Source organism: Notamacropus eugenii, chromosome 3, assembly GCF_028372415.1.
Source record: "Notamacropus eugenii isolate mMacEug1 chromosome 3, mMacEug1.pri_v2, whole genome shotgun sequence".
NCBI lineage: Eukaryota > Metazoa > Chordata > Mammalia > Diprotodontia > Macropodidae > Notamacropus > Notamacropus eugenii.
Genome location: NC_092874.1, coordinates 458,751,159 through 458,776,264, shown reverse-complemented (window position 1 = coordinate 458,776,264; position 25,106 = coordinate 458,751,159). Strand labels below are relative to the sequence as shown.

The 25,106-nt window shown below is 39.9% G+C and overlaps 1 protein-coding gene across 24 annotated transcripts in view; it reads right to left on the bottom strand.

The window, feature by feature from the left end:
• Nucleotides 1–3,261: 3,261 nt before the first annotated feature.
• MAGI1 (membrane associated guanylate kinase, WW and PDZ domain containing 1) overlaps nucleotides 3,262–25,106 on the bottom strand; it is a 703,366-nt gene continuing 681,521 nt past the window's right edge. For 13 of the 24 annotated variants that reach the window (XM_072598734.1, XM_072598736.1, XM_072598747.1 and 10 more), the window contains 5 exons: nucleotides 15,971–16,064; nucleotides 15,777–15,840; nucleotides 14,956–15,102; nucleotides 11,550–11,688; nucleotides 3,262–6,920 (listed from right to left, as the gene is read on the bottom strand). In XM_072598734.1, coding sequence (XP_072454835.1) covers nucleotides 6,139–6,920; nucleotides 11,550–11,688; nucleotides 14,956–15,102; nucleotides 15,777–15,840; nucleotides 15,971–16,064 — 1,226 coding nt within the window. In that variant the 3' untranslated portion in view covers nucleotides 3,262–6,138. The remainder of the gene's footprint in view (nucleotides 6,921–11,549; nucleotides 11,689–14,955; nucleotides 15,103–15,776; nucleotides 15,841–15,970; nucleotides 16,065–25,106) is intronic. The other 11 variants (XM_072598738.1, XM_072598739.1, XM_072598744.1 and 8 more) reach the window with 3 other exon arrangements.

Here is a 25,106-nt window from a genome sequence, read left to right as displayed (position 1 = left end):
TGGGGCCTTATGTTGGTTTATATAATTGAAATGGCAAACCAGGAAAAAAGGAAGAAACATAAACTAATAATTTCCTTCCATGCTGATGCAAAGATACTCTGCATCCCTTATGAACGGGAAGACACTTGGCTTAAACTGAGGGAGAGAACTTCTTGACACTGAGGGTTGAAAATGAACTGCTAGCTTTTCAAGAGAAAAATACTCATCCCTCTGGAGCAATTTGGCTCATGATGTCTCGCCTGCTGCCTAAGGATAGGATGGGGTCCCCTTTATGATTCCTTTCCTCTTCCAATTCTATGGTTTATTGAGAATAACGATGAAAACGTTAGGTCAAATTCTTGAGTAAGGTGGCTGGAGGAACATAACTGACCATATAAACTCTGCTTCAAATGACCGCTCCTTGAAGGAAGTGGGGAAAGACTTTGGGAATACCATATGTACTACCTTACCTTAAAGTTACTTAATAAATGCAAAGAAAAAGGAGAGGGTAAAAATATGAAATCCTCAAAGTTGTACAGATTTCATGTAGGGAGGTACCACACCAGTCTCAAAGGATGGTGTCTGTGGTAGCGTACTACCTGGGAGAGGTGAGCAGTGGAGCATTATGACAAAAGCACTTGATGGGCTGGGAGACCGAAGACATAGGTTGGACAGTGAGATCCTCTGTGTTCTTGGTAAATCATTTCATTTCCTCCAGCTGTTGCATTTCTCCTTCTCCAACAGTGACCTGCATCCATTTGGAGGGTAAGAGAGACTATGGATTTCTTTTTTGCTTGATTCCAATGGACCACTCAAGAACAATGTAGAATTATTAAATGTGAGTCAGATTAATGGTTATCTAGTCCTCACTGGGACTTTAGAATCCATCTTACTTTACAGAGGAAGAAACTGAGGCCTAGAGAAGTTAAATAAATTGCTCTAGGTGACACAAGATGGAAGAGACAGGACTTGAACGAAGATCCTTGGTACCTTTCAAAACATTTGAATGAATTTAAAACTACCTTTCCCAATGAAGGCCGAGTCCTTGAAAACACTTCTAAATAACTATCAGGAAGGAGTGGTTTTTTTCCCCACTCATATTTTAATATTGCATGTGTTCCGAGGAACTGCCTTCACAGCCTACACCAATGACACCAATGATATTGTCACATGAAAAGAAACATTTTTGAAGGAATGCTAAATGGGGTTAGTGCAGACCTACTGACCACTTGTCAGAGTTCCTGTGATAGGAGAACGTGTGACCTCAGTAATTGGAGCACCATGTATCTTTTGTTTTGCAGCTCTAATTATCAGAGTCAAAATGCACAATATTAAAGATCTCAATTGCCTGTTGAGTCAAAGGCCATCACAGGGATGCTTCCTTTAATTAAATAGGGAAAAGCACAGTGTCTGTAATTATTACTTGTGCAACAAAATAAAGCAAGAGAAAGTTCAGCAGGAAGGATGAATTAATGGTAGGATACTCTTTGAAATGACCAGGAAGCAAAGCCAACGAAAAGTAATTTAGCAAAAAAAGGCCTATGGAAATTGAATTCATGAGTAACCAAATCATACACATGTAAGTGTATTGAAGCATTGACCAGTTTCATCATCTTGTCAGGTGAGACAACAGAGCATGTCTAACTCTCTCCTGTTTTATAAAGCTACAGCAGATGAGGATTTCAAAGAAACAAGTTTTGACCTGATGTCAGGGAAAATGTCCTAACCATTAAATACTGCTTGAAAGTAGAATGAGCTGCCTCTACAAGGTCAATTGTTATGCTATTCTGGTCCTAAAGCTCCTAGGCAGTAACCTTTGCACTTGGGATGACCAAATACTACTGAGCAAAGATATACTTGGGAAGTAGTGTGTTCTAATTTTCTCACTAATTTTATAAAGGCAAGTGAGATCATCTTTCCCCTCTTTTAACAAGGTGGGAGGAAATTATATTTAATCACTGTGATTGGCTACACATCTGGAGGACTGTGTTTGGTTATTGGCACCACAGTCTGGGAAGGATTGATCAACTGGAGGTCATTTAGAGAAAGGCAAAAATGATGAATAAAGGGGCCAGTTCTATTGAAGAAACTAGAGATATTGACCTTAGGGATGAAATTTAATCTACTTTATTAAGTAATGAGGTGAAGTTACAGGGAAGAAAAAATTGGGGGGATGTTACATTATTGACATTTTCAAGAAATCTGAAGGAATGCCATGTGGAAGAGGGATTTGATTTGACCTCTTTGGGGCATGAACAATGAGAGGAACCATGGGTAGAAACACAGAATCGTAGGTTTAGACCTAGCAGGGACCACAGAAATTCTCCAGTCCAGTTCTCTTACTTTCCAGATGAGAGATGCCCAGATAGGGTATCCTAGACAATCCAAATCTTGAACCATGGAAGCTGAGGTACATTTATATTTGATGGAAGGGAAAACTTCCTAAAAATTAGGGTTATAATGGGCTGCCATGGGAGGTAGTGAAATCCACCCTCGAGAGAGGTATTTAAGGGGAGGCTAAATGAGTTCTTTAGTATTCTGTAGAGCTGTTGTTTTTTGAGGGAAGGCTATGTGTTGGATTGGATCAGAGGTGTCCAATATGAATATAGCTTGAACCAGATTAAAATGTAATTGGGAAATGCTTAACTCAGTAAAAACCCACCAGAAATATCATTTTCTAAGGCAACATGTGGCACTATAGGGATCCTTATTTCTGGTTTAGTGGCCCCCCATTTCTGTTTGACAACACTAAACTCAATTATCACTGATCAATGAATCATAGGATTCCCTATGTGGAACTGAAAGGGACCTCAGAGGCCATCTGATCCAACCTCCATTTTACAGATGAGAAAATTGAGGCCCAGAGTTAAAGTGACTTGCCAAGGTCACACAAATAATTGTTAGGAAACAGTAAGTGCCTACTAAATGCTAGACACTGTGCTAAGCAAATGAAGTGATATTTGAATTGACCAACTCTAAAATTCTGTAATTTTTTTTAGTACAAAAGAAACAGGGAACTAAAGGGATGATCAGAGGAAGGTGAGGAACTTGCCACAGTCTCTGAAGAAATTTTATGGTGCAATTCATCGCTCTTGGCTCTTGGCAGATGAACATGGATCCAGGATGGTAGTCATTTAGCTTTGCTGTGATACACTGATGTTTTAGTTAGCTGGAAATGAGTGCTGGACTGGCAAGTTCCCAGCTAAAGACTTGACCCAAATGTATTCAGAAAACTGAGGCGACAAATCAGAGACAAAAACAATACAAATCCAGAAGCAGTAATTGTTATGGAATGCATACATTTTCCGTGTATTTTTTTTTTACAGTAAAAATGCATTAAAAAAATCTTTCACAAAAGACTCAAACTTAAAAAATACAAGTAGGGTGTCTGGTTTTCACCCTAACATTCTTCCAGGCATTGATTGTGTAATGGGGGGAATAATTCTAAATGGTTTGATTTTGAACATACAAAATATACTCATCAATCACCTCCCATCAAGACGTTGACTTGTGTGCTAGCTAGAGCAGTGAACCAGCCAGAAGTACCCAACGTTAAGTACAGCAGTTCAGAGAAAACTGTATCCTTCGAGTTTATGCATAGTCCTCATACAGTACAGTGTTTCAAAGGAAAACTCAAATTGGGGAATAAAGACCAAGTTGTCATACCCCAAGTCTTCAGAGACTTTGACTGGCCCCAGTTGGTTACACACAGATTTTGAGTTCTAAATATCATCCCTGACAATAAGTTATCCTAAAACAGGTTCACTTTGGGATCTACTCAAAGCTCCACCTTGATGAGAGACAAATAAATATTGAATTGACCTGGAGACAGCAGGCATTTCACATAATGTATTTGGCTAGAAATCAGGAATCAACTCCTAGTGGTGGGACCTTAGGTGGAATCCAATTTCTTGCCTTAGGAGGGAAAAAAACCCAAATGAACCAGACAGGAACAGCATTATTCAGGGTTATTCTTCCTGAATCTGACTACTGCAGTTGGATGGATGCTTTGTAAGGAAAAACAAGTATAATGATAAAAATAGCTTTCACAGGCTTTCTCCTTCTACATCATAACAGCATACATTATGTCTGTTTCGAGGAAAGTAGCTGGCTTTGAGTAAATCCCCATCTACTTTTGACTCCTACTCACGCCACGTATAAACCCAAAACTCAAATAAAGCTATGAACAATGTCGTATTTATATGTGCATAGTGTTTTATAAAAAGATTGGCCCACATACTGCTTTTCATCAACATCAAAAGACCATTATGCCTATAGCACACAGCAAGGAGGGATGAGCAAACAGAGGATGCGCACAAGGGCTTGATATTCCACAGGCAGGCCCACCATGACAGGATAAATGAAAGCTTGAGAATTACTTAGAGAGGCTCCCATTTGAAAACAGCCTTACATACCTGATTCAGTGTACATTAAAATATATCCCCATGAATCAATTTGCTTCATTTTCAGAAATATAAACACTTAATCACATTCCTCACAGCTAAATTTTGTCATAAATTCTCTTTTATACAAGAAAAAAGGCAACAGTTTTGTTTTGTGTTTCAACAGGCTCTATTAATTACAGTTTAAACTCTGTACACACAATGATTGGCCATCTTGGTTTGTTTTCGTAGTTGGTTTTTTTAAAAATATTTTTTGTTTGTTTTTACAGTACCACGGGAACAACAGTGATAGACTCGCAATGCTTGGTGTCTGTATGGAAGATGTGAAACAGTAGACCATGGACACACCAACACGCCACAAGCAGCAGTTTACTCGAGTGGTCCGAAGGGGACGGCAAACGTTTTGGCTCAGCTAGGCAGTAATCCATTCCAGCCGTAAACCACGGCCATAGCAGACGTCACCACACTACTTGCATCTCAAAAAATTTCAGAAGAAAGGAAAAGAGAAAAAAGGAAAGAAAAGCCAACCTCCCCCCCCCCCCCAAAAAAAAAAAAGCTTGCATTTTGTTCTGCTGTCCAGAGCTATTCAAGCAACAAAGTCACCAGGGCAGAAGCTTCCCAACCAGATTGGGTGAACTCTCCCAACGGCTTCTTTGGTCATCCTGGGGATATTTCTCTTGCATTCACAAGGTGTATCCTGTTTGTCTCAAGAAGAATCAAACAGTAAAATAAAACAAATACAGAAATTTGTCCTTCGCCCCTCCCTGACTCCCTTATTTTAAAATTCTGGCAAAGGATATCTACTGGTTTATGCTAAGCAGAATGAACACACTCACTGTATATTGGGGGTCTCAAACGCCTCCATTATACTGTGGGTGCACTCCCATTTTCTAGGTGCTATCCTACTTCTGAAAAGATGATACAATACATGCTTGGCATTTGGTCCAATTGCTTCTAGTTGATGAGCTAAACTGCGGTGGTGCTGCCTTAATGTGACCTTGGTAGGCGTTGAGGATTCTTAACGAGCGTGGTGCTCTACACGTGTGCCATGGATGTGGCAGCCTTGGCTCCTGACTTGTGATCTCCTACCAGACAGGAAAGATGCAAACTGTTGATTGAACCAGCGCTAAGTCAAGAGTCAAGTACATCTCTTTGTGATGCTTTGTCTTCATATAAATATCCTTCATCATAATAGTAGTCTCTCTGAACGGTTCATTCACTTTGAGGATAGCTTGCTTTCTATTTCTTCAGGAATAGGCCTCAGCTCCTACTGGCATAATGCTTTTGCCTTCCTCCCCTTCTCCATTTCTTTTCAAAACTCCTAGATACAGTATAGCAGGAAATCACTAAATAATAGTCTAGATCCAAATAATTAAATGTAATCAATAAACTTCCTTCCCTAGAGGAATTACTGACTGCCCCATTTGACTATGAGAGGAAAAGGCTGCCCAGTCAAGGATGATTCTCCAACTCTAAACTGTATGCAGAAATAAAATTTATATCCTTTAGGGCCAGCATTTGGCAAATAATTTTCAAAAAAAAAAAAGTATACATTTAAAAATACTTTCTTTAATATGATACATCAGGCACAACACTTTTCATATATTTTTCTTATATGTTTCATCTGCATAAAATGTTTGTTGGTATTCCTTAAGATTATCAGGTATTGAATGTTTTGTTACATAAGAAACTAAATAATTTGTTACCCTCTTAAAATCTTTAACCCTATAAAGGCTAGAATGTGATGTAAAAAGGCTCAGATACTGAGGTCAGTGCTGCATTCTTTATAAGGTCTCCTTCTCTGCTCAGGGGGATGTCTGGAACTTCTGTTCATCTCTGGCTTCTGATTGGAGCCTTCCCTTTCTTTTCGATTGCTTTTGTCATCTCGGTTTCTCTTTTCAGGTGACCGTTCTCTCCTTCTCTCAGGTGACCGTGCTCGCCTTCTCTCTGGGGACCGCTCTCTTCTTCGGTCAGAGGACTTAGCCCTCCTCTCAGGGGAGAACTCTCGTCTTCGGTCTGGAGATTTCCTTTGGTCCAAGAGTCTTTCCAAGGATCTTCTCCGTCTGCTGGGTGAACTATCTTTTCTACGGCCTGGTGACCATTCTTTTCTCTTCACAGGAGAAATCTCTCGCCTTCTCTCATGACGTTCTCTCCGCTCCAAAGTATTATCAGCACTTCTTGTTCCCTCTCGCCTCTTTTCAGGTGATTTCTTTTTTGGTCCATTTATCACCATCCTCTCCTGGTGGGCGTCTCTCTTTCCCTCTGGTGTCCAGTCCTTTGGCCTCCCTGCTCCAGCCCCTTCAGGTCGTTTAGAAATTCCATTCCAAGTGTGGTGCTCATTGAGTTGTCTGCTATACTCTCTGCTGCCTTTGGGGTCTTTAACATATGCCCGCTTTTCCCCATGTGGTGATGATTTGTGAAGATCTGGTGGATAACTGGACTCCAATGATGGGTGTTGTCTCCGATCAGATGGCCCCATTTTCATTTCCGGTACATTTTGTGGACTTGTGGGGGGGCCGTTCCTGTCGCTGCTGGGGTCTGCAAGAAATGAAAATAACAGTTTGGTATAAGAGTTCTTTAGCTCCAGGCACCATTCACTACATTTCAGACTCCATTAATGACAAAAACAAACAGCCATTAAGACAGTCAGTAATGGAAGCCAACTCAAGCTTTGCTAATTTAAATTTAACTACAAAAGGAGGAATTATTGATTAGTACTTGGGATGCTCTGAAGCTAGCCTGTCATTTTTCCCCCGTTGTTCCTAACATGTACACACTTGCGTAGGCATGAATCATCTCAATAATTACAATATCAGTCATGATTTCAGTTTCTGAAGGGCATTGGATCCTGACTAGAGCACCAACTAAACAAAACTAAAAGTTTCCTTTCCTTTAAATAAGTTGTTTTGAAAAGAGGTGTGTTTTTTTTTGTGGGGGGGAAGGATGGGAGAGGGCAGAGGGGCTCAGGGCTGGGGGTGAAGTGACATGACATGGATGAATAACTGTTTCTGGTAAGTCCTGAGATCAGGAATGCTCTCAGCTTCTTTTGTACTAAATACAACTAAGATTCAGTCTGCAAGGGCTAATATTCTATGTATTGTTGTTGAGGGTAAATAAATGAACTCTCCTGATCCTATATTTCCAGGGCTATCACATGGGTACAGTCATACCAGTAAAGCCTGCTCCACAGACCTTCCGTTCATGTTCCGAGGGAACTCTGATGGAAAGTGTGTTAAGTGCTACAGAATAATGGGCTAACAAGTTATTTTTCTTACTACTGTTAAGGGGTTTGACCATGAGAATCCTTAAATGACACTTGAAATGGTGTGTAGACATGTTAAATGACATCCCACAACTCTTTATAGCTAGCTACATACACTTCCATGTATCACAGTGAAGTTTGGTTTACCTAAATATAAATTGCACACACACACACACACACACACACACACACACACACACACACACGCATGCACAAACCACCATTTCAGGCAGATGTTCATGAATGATTTCTTCTACCTCTGTAAATCACATGACAACTGCAGAGAAAAAGTGGAAGGCAGATGTTCTCGGTAAATCTCTCTCATGCGGCATCAGCGTCCGCATCATCAACCCTCAAGGCCCTGCTTTGCCCTGTTCCCCACCCCCATCTTCCCCTAGAGTTCCAAGTGTGGGGGAGAAATACAGTTAACAATTTTGCTGATGATTACAAATTAGAGTAGCCTAAAGGCCAAACTGCCTGTTTTGTGATGTCATCTCATTTCCTCACCTTTCCCCAAACCCTATTTAAGGTACCTGGATCAGGATAAAAAAGCTTCATTCTTTCACTCTTACATGGAGGTGTCTACTGTGGGGCAGATGAAAAATTGGCTCATTTAAAAATGTAGGTGTTGAAAAGGGAGAGAAATTTGTATCTAAAGACATGAGCTTTGGGTTTCCCATTACAGCTTGGTACTTGTACAGCAAGAAGTTTCCTCACTCTGCCTCCTTGTTTAGGAGACTAAGAGAGCCCATGATCACTGACTTCCTTTAAGTAACTGAAGGGCTTCCCTCTAACAAGAGGAATTAAACTTAGCATCATAGATGTAGAGCTCAAAGAGATTTTAGAGGCCACCTAATTCACCCCATGTTCCCTTCCATTTTACAAATGAGAAAACTGAGGGCCAGGGAGGGAAAGGGATGTGCCTAAGGTCACATAGGTATTAATGGTCTCTAAGGCTCCTTCCAACTCTAAATCTGTGAGTCTGTAAATGACCTTGTGGTAGGATTAGACACTGGACGGGGCCTTAAAAGTCACCTATCATAACTAATTCTACTTGGCCCCAAGGGAAGAACTAGTAGCAATGGGTGGAATTAGCAGAGAATTCAATTTTCGGGAGGTAACATAACAAAATAACCAGAGGTGTCCAAAAGTGGAAAGGGCAACCTGAAGAGCCTAAGTGGGTTCTCCTCCACTTTGGGCATTTAGGTGATAGCTAGATGGTCATTTGTCAGGGAGGATAGGGATGAGAATAGAGATGCTAACACTAAGAGGAATACTAGCAATCACATGCTGCATAGCATATGACTATAGCATTCGTATTCACTTCAAGGTTTACAAAGGCCTTTACAAATGTTATTTATCCTTACAGCTCTGGGAGACCAGTGTGATTATTAACCTCATTTTACAGATGAGGAAACTGAGAAACCCTGAGGTTACATGACTTTCCCTGAGTCACACAGCTAAGAAGTATCTAAGCCTGGATTTGAACTCAGGTCTTCCTGATTCCAAGTCCAACCCTTTAACTACTGTGCCACTGAGCTTCCTCTAGGTGGGAAGGGATGCTTATTCAGGTACAGATCAGACTAGATGGCCTCCAAAGTCTTTCTGCGATCCTGGTTACCTACTTACTTTGTCAGGCAGATCAAAGCTTGAATAGGTTAGGTCATGTACTTACAATTGAAAGAAGGCAGGGGAGCACTCAGAATGAATTGCCATACATATCAGTATAGAGCAAAGCAGAAGCAATAAGGGAATTAGGCCACAGCACAGAAACACCTAGGATTGACTTGGCTACAAACCGTAGTTTGGTTATGGCCCATAAGGTAGAAGCAAGCCTCCCCGAGCTTGTCATTTCTCATACATGCAGCGATATTGGGAGGGATCATCGCTGAGGAAGTGAGAGCCCAGCACCAAGAACAGTCAGAAAAAGAGAAAGAGAGAGAGAGAAAAGTTGAACATTTAGATTCCCTATAACAAAGGTGAAAGAAAAAAAAGTAATAAATCTTCATTTGGTTATCTTAGGGCAAAGAAAGTTTATTTGTCCAGTCAGACAGTCTAAGGCGACACCCAAATAAGGCTGGAGAGACAGCAGTTAGGAGAGTAGCATAATTAGACAGCCAAAAGGTGACTCAAAAACCCAAGACAATGAATGCATCCATTTTTTTTTTTAAACATCCAGAATAATGACACAGGCTGGTATAGAAAAGGCATTGACAATTAACAAAAAACCAAACCAAACCCAGAGTCCCATCCACCCCCCTGAAGACCGCGATGGTGGTGAAATTAAGTACAAAAACTCATTACAAAAATAGCCTCACAGAGGAGTGGGCTCCAATCGAGTAAGAAAAATATTGGAATGAAACATAGCATAACCAACCCACTTGTGACTCTCATCGATAGAGCTGAGGGGCTGACGCCCAAATGACATTTGCAAATGGTTACAGCAGCATGAGCCCAGTATATTAAACCCTTCCTTTGAAACTGCATATTTAATGATCTTTATTTTTAGCCCAAAGAACATTTGTGAATCTTGGATTTTTTTTCATCCTCAGTGCAACAGACATATACTTTGAGATGTGAAGCTGTACAGGGTGGTTACAATGGGTCCCCAACGACATGGTACATCCAAACAAGAGGAGCATAGAGGGAAAACAAAGAGGAAGACAGAATTTCACACAGTTTCAGTGCCATCGTTGAATCTAGTGGTAAGAGGTTTAGTGCAGAAAGGTGTGCCCAGCCACTGCATGGGAATGTTGGAAACATTCCTCCACTTGAGTTGGAATTCAGAGTCCCATCGGGTCATTTCCTAAAGGGGTCTTCAGCAGACCCTTCTGGTTTTGGCCCAGAGTATTCATGTCAAATGGCATACGCCACTGGGAAGGTGAGTGTTCCAAATGGGCAACCCCATCACATCGAGTGGCACTTGATTCAAACATTTCAGCAAGTCCCAGAATTCAATTGTGAATTGTGCAGAGCGACTTTCAGAAAGGAGGTCTAGATAGTAGTTAGTATCCCTAATAAGGGGCAGCCAAGTTCAAGGGTATCCTTCAAACACAGTTTCTATAGAAACTTTGAAGACCTTTGGTTGGGAAGAGCCCTACATCTAGGGCATAATTTTTTAAAACAATTATTTCAAATAAATAGGACATAATTATCATAATATACAATATTTTCTCCATCAGAACCCTAATCTAAATCAAGATCAGTGCTGTCTACTCAACTCATGTCTCTAGCTACGATAAAGGAACAATAGTGTAGCATTTAGCTTTCCTTACAGGAAAAGTCGAGTAGTATCTTTCCCCCATGATGAGCACTGGAAATGTGTTTCATCCTTTATCATTTAAAAATATATGACTAAGTATTAACAGACTTTTTTTTTTTTTTTAACAACAGTGGGCTCAGAAGGTTTGAATTTGGGTGGGAAGAGGAGTGATTGTATACAGAGATTTAGCAGAGCTGAGAATTTCATGTCTCTGAATACAGACACAAATTCAATAACAAAAAAGAGTATTTGTGCCTCAACATATCACTCAGGAAACCTGTTTTCCTCCTTCTTTAAAAGAACAGTGTCATTTTGTGCTAGCAATGAGAAACAGTTTGGCACAGTTCAAACAAACATTCCTTCTTTCTTGGTTGGACTAGACAAAATGTTCTCTCTCTGATCACCAGAAAAGGGGGGCTATGATGGTCTTGCCTAACTCTCCGCCCCAGTCCATGGAAGCAAGCAAAAAGGATGAAATGTGCAGAGATTTCAGAACAAGCGAGGCAATTAATCACGTGTTGCGAAAAGGTTGGTAAGACACTGGTGAGAAAGGAAAACAAAGGTAATTTCCCGCTGCAGCTCTGGAGACAAATTCATGGAGTGATGCCAGGGAAGAAAGGAATGTTTTCATAGTTTGACCCACCATATTCCGGTACTGAGCCATCTCCACGTTTCAGAAATAGGCGAACTCTGCGACCACCATTCTTAATCAATTCTATAGCCCGAGAATGCTTCATATTTTTTGTGGTTTCCCCATTGATTTCTAAGATTTCATCACCAATCTACCAAGTCAAAAAAAAAAATGAAGAAGATCAGTGTGTTAGAGTGGGAAGTTATCATAAGTGCAAGAGCCACCCACCTTGCCATGACATGACTCACTTGGTTTGGGGAAGGAAATATGAGATCTACATAAAGGAATTCGATGAGACCCAGGTGTGGGAAACATGAATTAGGGTATCTCCCTAGTTAGGTTCCACCCCTAATCAGAGCTACTAGCTCCATCCACTCATAATTCAGACAGTGATCTGGCAATTACGCAGGGAGCTCATTAGATTTTAGTTGTAACTGATTCAAAACATCTCAGCACAAGAAAAGGATTCCATATCAATATTGTAGAGGGTGGAAAAGCACTGTCTCTACAGCAACTTCTAAGATCTGTAGATGGGAAAAGGCAACGTTATGCCTGGTCACTGACACATGCCCGATAAATGTAAAATGACCTAGTCACACAGTCACGTGGCCCCAATCCTTTGTCTCCTCACTTGGCATTATCTTCTGTGCTAGCTCTTGAGAATAAAATAAAATAGCATTGCAAGGTTTATGAAAAGCATTACATGCCCTATTTTATTAGAGAATTACATAGATAAGGCTTCTTGCTCAAGTGCTTGAGTGAACACGTCAATGCTATTTTAAGTAATTTTCCTCCTAAGTAGCTCCTCTTCCTACCTCACTCACCTCTCCCAAGATAATTTGTAAGAGAACATATTGAATTATATGTTAGAGACAGGGGAACAGCCAAGAAATTCTCCCACAAATTTACTATCATCATCTTCTTCAATGGTACCAACCATTTTTATGCAATGGTTCTTATGAATTTTGAGCGCTGAAATCCTTTTAAGAAATGCCAATTCTGAATTTCATTTAGGGGTTTTGTTTAATTGTATATCTGAAAATGCCAAGGGTCTGTTGGGATAGCAGAATAAATCAACAGTATGTCTTTGGTCTTGTTAAAACTGAAGACAGTATCCAGCTTTCTTTATCCTCTTTTTCTTTTTTCCCTCTTCCTCCCTCTTTTTCTTTCTTCTCTCATTCCCTTTCACTGCTCTCCTCTCTCCTCCCTTCTTCCCCCTCTCCATCCTCCTTTCTCTGTATATATGTATGTATGTGTGCATATGTATGTGTGTATATATACAGATATATATGCACATAAAATTATGTGCATACCTATATACATACTTATAGAAATGCCATAAATTAGCAATTTTTTGCTATAGTATTATATACACACATATATTATACACACATACATGTATGTATATAAGTGTGCAACATATATGTGTATATATAAGTGTGTATATAAGTGTTTTCCTTATATAACTTATTTTTTGTTCTAAAGGAGAGCAAACTTCAGTGCCAGAGGGAAGGTGTAAGAAGACCAATGGAGCTTGTGTAACATGTTTTCCCTACCATCCTGGCATCGTATTTGTAGAACTAGTCGCGTGCTTAGAGATCACTTATTGTGACCTTTCCATTTTCAGATGAGGATACTGTGGTCCAGAGAGGTAAAGTCATTTGCTCAAGATGTTATTGGTAGTGAATGGTAAAGCCCTATCTTCTGATTCATTAGCCAGCATAATTTAGACTGAATCTATAGTTAAACCTGTGCTTGGGCGATATAGATTCAAGTGACTTCCCCAGGGTCATAAAACTAGGAACTATCCAAGACAAAACTTGAACTCTGGTCTTCTAGACTCTAACCCCGGGCCTCTAGCCATTAGGCCAAGATAATTAATAAGAATTAATACCATTTCTGGTTCACCTGATAAACTGGAAACTTGGGAGGAAGCAGCTTTACTCCATTTCTCATATGAAGCTTTTTTAAAAAAAAAAAAAAATTTCTTTTCTTGTTCTAAACCTGTGATTTTTCCAGCATAGAGAACTCTCCAGTAAGGAAATTTCTTTCATCTATGAAGATTAACAACTCATCTGGATGTACCTTATAATGTTAGATAAATGCCCAGCAGCACTGAGGGGTGATAGCCCATGGTCACAAAGGTGGTTCTAACCAAAAGTTAACTCCCTATCTACTATACCTTGTTTTCTCTCCACAATAAATTAAAAGGTTTATTTAATAGTATACCTTTATTTAACGGTTCTTGGTGTCTTAGTCTCATATATGTGAACACAACTTGCCCATTTACTATGAAGGTAGAGTGAGGTAGATTCTGAGCAAAGGAATCTTGCAACCCTACGGAAAAATGTGGAGCATCTTGGGGAATCCAAATTGTATCATGACCTTAAACCTCAAGACAAGTGAAACCCTGAATTTTCTGACCAAGAATGAATTCCAAAGACTGCCCTTTGTAAGGAGGGCCTGAGCACAAATCACCATAACTGTTAAGTCGTCTGGCAATATGAAACAAATCCCAAGTCAACTGTTTGTTGTTCATTTGAGGTAGCATTTGGAAGTCCTCAGAATCTAACAAGACAGGTACGTCTAAGATGATGGAGAAAATAGAGTGTAAGAGCTTCTATTGCAGTTTTATAACAGCTTGGCCCAAGTTCAATTGGGGACAACCTAAGAATTTTGGGTGACCAGGACAAAGAACTTCCTTCCTCTCTCCAGTCTCCTGGTCCAGCGTCTCCCACCTCCTCCCTTTTATTCCTGTTTTTGGGGCAGATTTTACTTGTTTCTTTCAACCGCATGAATGAATTCTCTGTCTTTGAAACTTATCCCAGCTTTCCACCAAAACCAAGTTCTGGGGTCCTGTGATGAGTTTCTAAATTCCATAGGCCCTGAGATTCCCGGAAAGTGGGTAAATTTTTAGATATAGTAAAATTGGTTGTTGTGATGACTTCTAAGTAACTTTTTTGGAGGAAATGGTTTTATTAATGACTTTTCTTCATTGTTATTTGGTTGTTTTAGTCATGTCTGACTCTGTGATCCCATTTAGCATTTTCTTGGCAAAGATACTGGAATGGTTTGCCATTTCTTTCTTTGGCTCATTTTACAGATGAGGAAACTGAGGAAAATATGGTTAAATGACTTGCCTTGGGTCATACTCGTAAAGATGAGTCTTTCTGACTTCAGGCCTGGCACTTACTGTATATAACCCATCCCACCCCTAGCCAGCGCTGAACTTTTTCAGTAACAAATAAAAACAGTTAAGGAAAACCAACTCAAAGGGGAATCTTGTCTTTCAATCTAGGCAGCATTCTGTGTCTGTAGTTCCCCACCTCTTTGCAGAAAAAATGAAGATATGTTTCATTAGCTATTCTCCAGGGCCACCATTGAGCACTACAAATGCAAGCTCCCTCCTCACACATACCCTCATCTTTCCACACCTCTCTGCTGGACCATCCTCAGCTAATCGCAACACATAGAGATCCATATTATACTCTCTGCCACCCCGAAGACTAAACCCAAATCCTTTGGCTCCTCTTTCCAGTTCAACAGTGTAGAAATCTTGGTCCTGCTGAAAGACATGGAAAGAGAAGAACTGTTGAAGTCCACAGGTGGAATTCAGGCTGCTCACAAGTATTTTTTTAAGGTATTTATTCATTCATCCATTCATTTTAATCATTGATTGATTCACTCATTCAAACCATTGATTCATTCATTTTAGTCATCCATTCATTCATATGCCCATTCTATTAAAGGCCTAGAATGTGCATAGCATCCTTAATAAAATAAAAAATAAAATAGAACTCAGTTACTGAGGATTAATCCCATCTTTACATGACACACTTTTAATATGGTCCACCATTCCTTTTCTAAGTCTGGTGCCTGGGCCATTCAGTATTGGCAATCTAATTCCTTCTTGGCACAATGCACTTTGGGGCCAGAGATCCTTCCATGTTATCACTGGCTATAGAAAATTTGCTCTCTTGCTAGGGGTTATATTTGGCTTAGGTTCTTTTTCTCCTAGAATATAAAAAGATGGATATCCAGGCATATTTTTAAAAGCAAAGTATTAAATCCTCATTTCTGAAACAACTGGATCTGAAGGCTTGCGGTTTGTTGGTAAATAATTACCTTGTAAGGTGTTATTGTTTTTCCCCCATTTTAAGAATGTCTCACAAAAAAGTCTGAGTGAGTTGGAAGCCAGAGGACAAGGTAAACAAAGCAAATGGAAGCAGCTGAGCTCACCTGTGCAGCCTGGGGGGCTTTGAAATCAAACTGTGATTCCTGCTTTGGTTTAGCGTTGTTCCTGCTGAATGAAGAGAAAGGAAAGACAAAAAAGAGCAACCCATGGGAAAACTGGGAAAGAATCAAGGGTAATTGATGTTTGTGCCAGGAATGATCATGGAACATAAAGAACTTGTACATGTACGGCAGCTGACCTGGTCTCCTGGGCTCCTTGTTGAGAAGGAGCATGCGTGGTGGTAATGGTGGCGATCTTTTCAGCATTGGTCAACAAAGTGGCATTCGAGGATTCTGCAGGGGGAGACAGGAAATGAAGGAAGAGTTACACGGTTTCCTCCAGGCCTGTCTTGGGCTGTCCAGTTATTAGTAACCTGCATTCCCACCCTGCACCCCCAAATGATTTGCATTTACCTTATGCATATTTCATATTTATTTATCTGGGCACATGTTGTTTCCCCGACAGGGACTACTTCATTTTCTGTCTGTACCTCCAGTACATACAACAGTGCCTGGTGCATTTTTGTTTTTTAAAGACTAGGCCTACAATTTCATTAGTACAGGGAAGTAGATCATCCCCTATTCTGCAGCTAAAAGTCCGATATTTGTCTGGGGCAGAGAGAGGTTAAGGAAATTGTCCAGGGATGCTCGGTAGGTACTTTTAGTACCTAGCACATAATAGGTACAGAATAAACTCGTGTTGAGGTCAACTGAAATGAAGGATTTGGTCACCACCAGTCTGTTAACAGGCACTGACTTACTGTATGCAGGCACTGTGCAATAGCTTGCTAGGAGGGACTTCTGTGAGTGAATGAATGGGTTGCTCTACAATGAGTCTGGGATGCTCTTAGCAGAACTTTGTAAAACTTCATGCCTGAAACTGCTATTAGATCAGACAGAAATGCAGCACATCCATCAGAGAGTTTAGGATAGTGCATGCATCCCAAGACAGGAAAGCAAATAGTTTATAAATGTTTAGCACCAGGGCCTGGCACATAGTGGGGACTTAGTAAACGTTTACTGATTGATTATAAAGACAACAGCCAAGAAGGCTAGTATGTCTCCAACTCTTTTCAACCTGCTTACAGAAAGGGGATCTCTGTTAGCATATTATGAGAGTATCTGTCTCTGGTTGGCCATGGTTGTGTCCACCTATAATGGACTTACTGCAGAAGCTAAGGCTAGCTGATCTCTCAAGTTCTGGATTTCTGAGCTACAGTGGGCTAAGCCGATCAGGGGTCTATACAAGACCTGACATGAACATGTGAACCTCCAGGAGTGGAGGGGCCACCAGATTGCCTAAGGAGTGGGAAATTAGCCCAGGTCCAATGAGAGTGGTATCAGAGCCTATCTGTAGCCATTGTCCTGACAGAATAGGAGAGATGAGGCACCACAGGTATTTCTAAAAATCAAATTAAAAGAAAAAAAAAGAGTACCACTGAAACATGGTCCTAAAGAAAGAGTAGTCTGTTGGAATTTGACACAATGATCCCAACCTTCTCTGCTTGCAAATTCCATCTAGCTGCCAGCCTCCATTTGGTTCTTACTGCTATCAATCACCAAAAAAGAAAGGAAACTAACCAAATATTTCACTTTAAAAACAAAAACACATCATGTCTGTACTTCTCTTTACTGGGTACAATAGAAGATGCTGGATTCTCCAGAGAACTTATCCAGGACGGCTTGTGAAAGATTAATTTTTAAACCTGCATTGTTAAGAGCCTGAGCCTGCAAGTATAAATTGGCTATACCAAACAGCCTATGAATGTGAATACATTCTCGTGTAAATTGGCTTTTCTTCTTACTAGGTACATTCAGAAGCAACTTCATTAAAATCTCTAGAAATTTGCAGAGCAGAAGCTTGAAAATCACACCCCACGCATGACTTTATTATCGACATAGCAATGGGTCTGTGTGTTGATTCTAGGTTCTTTGTTCTGAATAGAAAAAGAACTCTCTGTTTGTGGTGACTGTGACCAACAGAGTCATGGGTGACAACCTTAGAGTTAGAAGAAAAATACATATGTCCAATGGAGGGCAAGGACTGACTCATCCATTCGGATTTGCTATTCCCAGACTTAGCACAATGGGAAGGACTTATGAAATGTTTGTTGGGTGGAATATTTCTCAAAACCTCAATGAAATTTTTAGATTTTTTTTTTTAAGGATGGATAAGAGGGGCTCTTTAGTGTGTGCATGTACACACACACACATATACACACATGTATATATCTACGTGTATACAATACAAATAGTGATATATACACACATGGATATATGTACACACGTGCATATATGTGTGTATAAATAGTATATATGTATGTATGTGGGGGGTATATATATGTATATATACCCCATACACACACATAATTTAATGGTTTAAATTTTCACAGGCCAGATTTACACTGGGTTGATTAGGAAGGGATAGCAGGGAGGTTTTTCTTTGTAGTCTTTTGGAATTGATATCGAAGGTGTCTTTTTTAATGTCTCTGACTGAAACATACTACTGGCCTGGAGGAACCATTACACTCAGTCTTCTATTAAGGCATTTTGGAAAGAAGGCTGTATTAGGAGTCGTGAGATCTGAGTTGTACCCTAAGACCTTGTGTTTCCTGGCATTATTTCATATGAAAGTGGTATGAGGAATTGGAGGTGGAGGTTGGGAAGGGAGATGTATTAAGCTCTAGAACCTCTGAAGATCATTCCAGCCCCCAAATCCTCTGAGTCTATGATGCCAGATAACCTCTTCAGGGTCCTTCTAGAACTATGTTTTCTCTTCAGCCCTCAGATCAATGACTGAAATGACTTGCTGAATGACAATACCCTTTGTAGAATAGACACAGGGACAATATGGCAATGCTGTCCTTGCTCTGGATCCTTGCGGAGTTCAGATAAGGCTTTGGAGATGAAATTAACTTGTTCAGATCATTGACAGATTTCAACAAACAGATTACTGTTATTATAGGATAATATGTAGCAGCATATATTATATTATTATGAATAATAATAATGATTTCACTGATATAGGGAACTCTCAAGTAAAGAGCCTCTTTTCTACCTGATGCATGTTGGCACTTTTTCTGTAAGTTACTAGTCACAGACAGGTGCCTAGAGGCATTGAGTGGTTTCAATGACTTGGCCAGGGTCATACAGCTAGTATGTGCTAAAGGTAGGATTCAAATGCAGGACTTTCCTGACTTTAATCAATGACAGCACACTGCCTCTCATTTATAATAACAACAATAATAAACATTTATAGATCACTTTAAGGTCTGAGAAACACTTTACAGACATTGTCTCTGGCTTTTCATGACAACCCTCAGAGGCAGGCACTATAGGTATTATACCTATTGGACAGATGAGTGAATGGAGAATGAGAGTTGAAATGACTACGGATACAACTACTGAAATCGATGGTCACATAGACTGACCAAATTGGCAGAGATTCGATTCAACCTTTTCTGCCTTCAATTCTGAGACCCAATTTGTTACCCAACATCAATGACACTAAGACAAGGTCATCAGAACCCTCCAGAGTATTTGGCAACTACTTGGTTCATCCCTATTCTTTCTGTTCTGTATCAGTCACTGCAATTACGCTGAGCCTCGTTGACAAAGAAAGTACAAGATTCCACTGGGTTGCAGGGAAATTGTAGACAAGACATCAGGGATAATGTTTTCTTGTAATTAACAATAACATAATCACTGAATTGTGCCATGACATCATTTCAGGTTTCTTTTGTGTCATGGTAACCCAAGAGCTTCCCACCTGTATCGGATTCAGTTGTCATTACTGTTTTTTCATCTGAATTACTTGTTTTACTCTTTTCAGGGGACTCAAAATGCTAACTCTCACACAGAGTCCTTTATATCTCTCATGGTCCAGTTACCATTTTCTGCATTCTATTATATATACTTTCAGGTTGGAGGCAATTATGAATTTTTATTGACTTTTCCCGTGGTATTCTGAATTGAGTTAATTTCTTCTTCTCTGTTGATTTTCATCATTAATTCTGCATTAATGGGTGATTCATGCAGAAGACAAGGGAAGCAAACACTAGTTTGCAATTTAAAATAAAGAACTTCCTTTAAAATGACTTTGATATTCTGCTACACAAATGTTACCAATTCAATGAAGTGTTTTCAGAAATAAAAGAGCAAGTTTGAGTTCACAACTCCCTCCAGCTCTCAACTTATTACTTAATACTAGATGACTAAAGTGGCTAAAAAGGGATTGGAGTTTTCTTGCTTTTATTGACCACTTTCAGAATACTGAAAGTGGTCTCTGTATATCTTAGATTCCTACAACATGTCTACCACACTGATAAATTTGTGCTTATTTTAATTAACATTGTATTAAACATTTTGCAATTAAGCAGAGATGAGTGTCTGACAAAATCCTTTCCAAATAAATACAAAGCCAAAGGTCATGTAGTACGGCTTGTAATGTGGTTTGTGTTTCATTCTCAAAGAGGGTGGAGGGACAACCTGCCTCCATGCAGACATGTCTTGCATCTGGCATAGGAACTTAGATTTTAGAGCTTAACACGAATGTAGTCAGATCCCTTCATCTTACAGATCATAGATACAGAGTTGGGAAACACCATAATGGACAATTACCCCTCATTTTAGATAAAAAGAAACAGTTGAGACCCAGGGAAGTTGTGACTTGGCAGAGCTAGAGTTTGAACCCAAACTCCCTGATTCCAACTTAGAGAGAGTATCCTGGGGATAAGAGAGCTTAAATGACACGCCAGAATGCATCAGAGGCAAGACCTTAAATCCAGGTCTTTCTGACACCAAGATAAGACTTCTAAGTCACTCTACCATGCTAAGTCTATTCATTTTTTATCTGCCATAAAGAAGCTGAAACCTCTTGGAAGCTTGGGAAGATTGGCAATTTTGATGGTCATTCCTGGACTTAAGTACCTTATATCTTTTTCTGAAATGTCATTTGCAATGACTTGAGTTCTCCTGGGCAACTCAGAATAGCTCCGCTATGCTATCACAGAAATGGTTTACCCAGAATAGCCTGCCATCTTGCTCAAGCTATTGTCATGGCATCTGCATGCTTCCATATACAGGCTCTCTTGGATCTCATTTTCGGACATAAAAAATGGAGGGGACATGCAATTCCATCCTTCTTTCTATGCTGGCAGCCCTAACGTCAGCCACGGCATCTCTGTTCCAAAGCCAAGCAGATCAAGAAAGGGCACAATTGTTCATTTTATGAATATTTTAATTTATAAACACATATGGAATAAATATGTGAAAATCTGAATGCCACAAATATCTGAAAGTATTGGGAGTGTTTTTTTAAATGTATGGTTGTGATATTCCTTCCTTTATGCCCATGAGTGCCTACTGATCAGGTTTGAAGACATTCTCCTAAAGAGAAGTATGGGCATCTATCTGGCTTCATGGTTTTTTCCATGAAAAAGTAAGAACAGTCTAACACTACCTTCCAGGTCAACATATACTTTAACCTGTGTTGGGCCTGGAATTGGAAAGTCCTGGGTTCAAATACTGCCTCAGCTGTTTACTGGTTAGTCACTTAAAAAACAACAACAACAACAAAAAAGACACCTCTGTGCCTCAGTTTCCTCATATGTAAAATGAGGCTGTTAGACTTCAGGGTCTCCTAAGGTGATTTTCAGTTCTAAATCTATGACCCTAGATCACATACACATATGTGATCACATACACACCCTACATATATGTGTAGAGTCATTAATTTTTATCTTCAAAAATCCTATAAGAATTTTCATTATATAAACTTCACCCTTCTTGATCGGCAGAATTAAAGTTCCCTGAGGGCAGGTAATGGTTCATTTATGTCTCTATCCAGGCACATAGTAGGCCCTAAATAAATGTTTATTAAACTGAATTATACTGAAGTTAGCCCAGATTTGTCAGGGGTATACTGATGACAAATTTTAGCTCTAAGAGCATCTTAGGGCAGATTCACTTCTGCCCAGGCTTCATTTGGTAACACTGTGAACAGAGGGTGACTTTTGGACACATGGAGCTGTCAAGGTCAAAACTGGGACTAAAGGAGACCCGGCCTCTTCCCTAGACCTCTGTGGGGCTGTCATAACCTGTTTCCTCTTTCCCCAAGATACAGAGGAAAGAGAAGATCTAACTGGTGGATAATAATGCATCCAGGTGGGGCAGTGGGGAGAGCTAGAAATATCAAGAAGACCTGCCTTAGACCCTTACTAGTATATAAACCTGGGGAAATTGCTTATTCTCTCAGCCTCATTTTCTGCATCTCTAAAATGAGGAAAACACCAGCATTTCCCAAAAAGGTCTTGGTGACGATCAATTAAGAAAATGTCCATGAAGGATTTTATAAATCTTAAAGTAAGTACTACACAGGTTACTTATCATCCTCATCCTCATTCCTGAAGGTGGAAGGAAGGAAGGATGTTAAACTTGGACCTTCTTCTGAATAGCTCAAGTTGTGTACAGGTATATCTGTGCAGCAGTGCTGAGCAAGACAGAACTGGGGCTTTGGGAAGCCTTCTTCAAGGGGTCTGATCAGGAGAGGTCTAATGATAGTTTTCATATTATTATATATAATTTACTTACACAGTATTTGTATGTTATAATTATATAAAATAAATAACCAGGAAATCAATAATCAAATGTTATTTATAGATTAGAATTATGTAAAATGATTATAAAGTTACTAACAATAATATGCGTTCATGGAATACTTTCTGGTTTGCAAAGGGCTTTCTATGTATTATCCCCTTTGAAGAGAAGCAGAAAGGCTGGGGAGAGAAGTGAGAGGGAGTGGGGGAAGAAAAATGTGATGGAGCCAAAGAAAGAACTAAAATGAAGAGAAATGGTGGGAGGCAGTAGGAGGATGCCACTTGGAACGATGGAGAAGAGGGCACGGAGGTCAAACAAGCCGGGCTGAGAAGTAACTCCAAGTGGTCTACGCAGGAGCCTGGTATACTTGTCAAGGTTTTAGAAGATGGGAAGCTATCACAAGCCTCTCTGATTTAAGTCTCTGCTTGTTATAAATAAAGATGCTCTCTTTGATGCTCATGGTGTGCTCTACTGGCACATCAGAATGGAGGAAGAGACCTTCCAAAGTCTACAGGTTTAGCCAGAGTATTTCCTACCTCTCTTATCAACAAGATCCATCACACTTTTCAACAAAGAAAATTCCGTGACTTTGACATGATGAGCTCATCCCCAAGTCATTATGGCAATGATTCAGCAGCTTCCTTCCTTTGACATATTTGCAAATTGCCTGATCATTTCTCTCTGTATCTCCTCAGCACTGGGACTTCAGCAGATCAGCCTATAATTATGAGTGAGCATTTCCCTCTCCTTTTAAAAATGCATGTGGCTCTAGAAATACATTTTTTCACTACTTCCCATCTTCTAAACATTCTTCTCTACTTAAGCAGGTGGAATGTGGGTTTGGCCACCAAAACTTTTTAGTAATGACTGAATTTCAAAAGCAGAAAAAGTATCTTTGAAAAAATGGAACCCACCTATTGGTAATTCCTTCTATTTTTTGGTGGGGGTGGGGTGGACCTAATCTATAATTTCACTGAAATAGGAAAGATGCAGATCAGTACCCCAAATTTATCATCTTGGAGCGGTCCAGGCCACCGAGAGACTTGGTGATCTACCCAGATTCACAAAGGCAGGGTATGTCAGATCCTCCCTCACTCAGAAGTTCTGCCATGCTGCCCTATGGTGCCTTCTCTTATAATTAGGTGGCATCATATTTATTGGCAATCATCTTTTACTAAACAATCTTTGAAAATTCTATTTGCTGTGTCTTGTAAGGGGTCCCTCCTTTTCATTCATGTTCCATTTTCCTTGTTGGTCCAGACTCTAGATCATCTCATACTCAACCTTTGAGATCTGCTTGGCTTTCTACTTTTTCTTATTCTCTGTCTAGTCTGGGGTCAGCAACCATCTTGGGTTCTCCTTTCTATCCTCTGCCAAAATAGCAGGCCTCTAGATTCAATCCCTTTGGACTATGTAGCTTTGTCACTCCCTCCTTGGTGGAAGCTCCTTCTTTTCCCCATTCTTAATCCAGACCATTGATAGCATCAGAATGGGGAACTCTCAAGTATGGATCTTCCCTCTGCTGAAGCAGATCAGTAACTTCTCTGTCAAATATCATAGTAGAGCCGCCTGGGGTGGATGGGAAGTTCAGTGACTTATCCTGCATCACACAACCATATGTATTAGAGATGGATCTTGAACCTAGATCTTTTTTCACTCTGAGGGTGGCCAGGTTTCTACCTACAAAGCTATGCTACGTCTCCTTTCTCTCCCTATCACTCATATAGCAGGACTTTCTTCAAGGTTTGTGTCTTTATTTTTTCTCTTTCTTTTTTCATGGGAATGTATAATCTTCAGATAACTTTAAAAATATTCCACTATGACTTATGAAGCTAATGGATTAAGTAGAATAGGCTTTTAGACTACATTGTAATTTATGAAAAATACAACACTGAAATGGGAGAAACAGGCCAGAAATAAATTCATTCCTTACATCTGGCTATACAGATATGCTTTTCTTTGGGCTGGGAATGAGTCCTTCCTACAAGTACTGTTTATCTAGTACTGAGTTTTTTTTTTTCTTATGAATGTCATATGACGCTCTATATGGATTGCACAATTTATTTTTCTAATATTGATTTAGGGGACAGCGAATTATCCTCAGATAAATCATGAGTAGACCTCTACCTTCCATGTCTTTTAGAACCATGGAATAAAATTTAAGAACTTTCTCCACCAACACATTTCCCTTTCATTCAAAAAGAATATATTTTACAACATAACTTTGCACTCCGTTCACGAGCAAGCAACAGTTACCAAAAAGATCTGGCAAAGAATCCCCCTTTTCCCAAGGAAGGTTTATATCTATAATACAGTCAGGACATACCATGCCAGGTTATAATCCCCAGGACCACCAAATAGGGCTTGCCCAACATAACATCTCTCATTAACATTTTAACTTGTTTTCCATCAAATACCAGTAAAAGCGGGACCAAAGAAAATCCCATTCCGGTATTAGCCCTAACTGGGAAAGGGGGGAAGAATGGAGATGATTATATTTCATTTAAACCTATTTCCTCAGAGCATCACAACAGACTTGGGTCCTTCCTTACTCATAGGATTTTGAGCTTGAAGGAAGCTGGTAGATCTCTGGATCACAGATCAGAGCTCAAAGGACTTAGAGGGCATATTTCCAACCTCATCATTTACAAAGAAGAAAACTGAGGTCGAGAGATACCCTAACGACTTGCCTAAGGTCACAGAGATAGTAAGAGTTAAACCAGGATTGAAAGGCAGGTC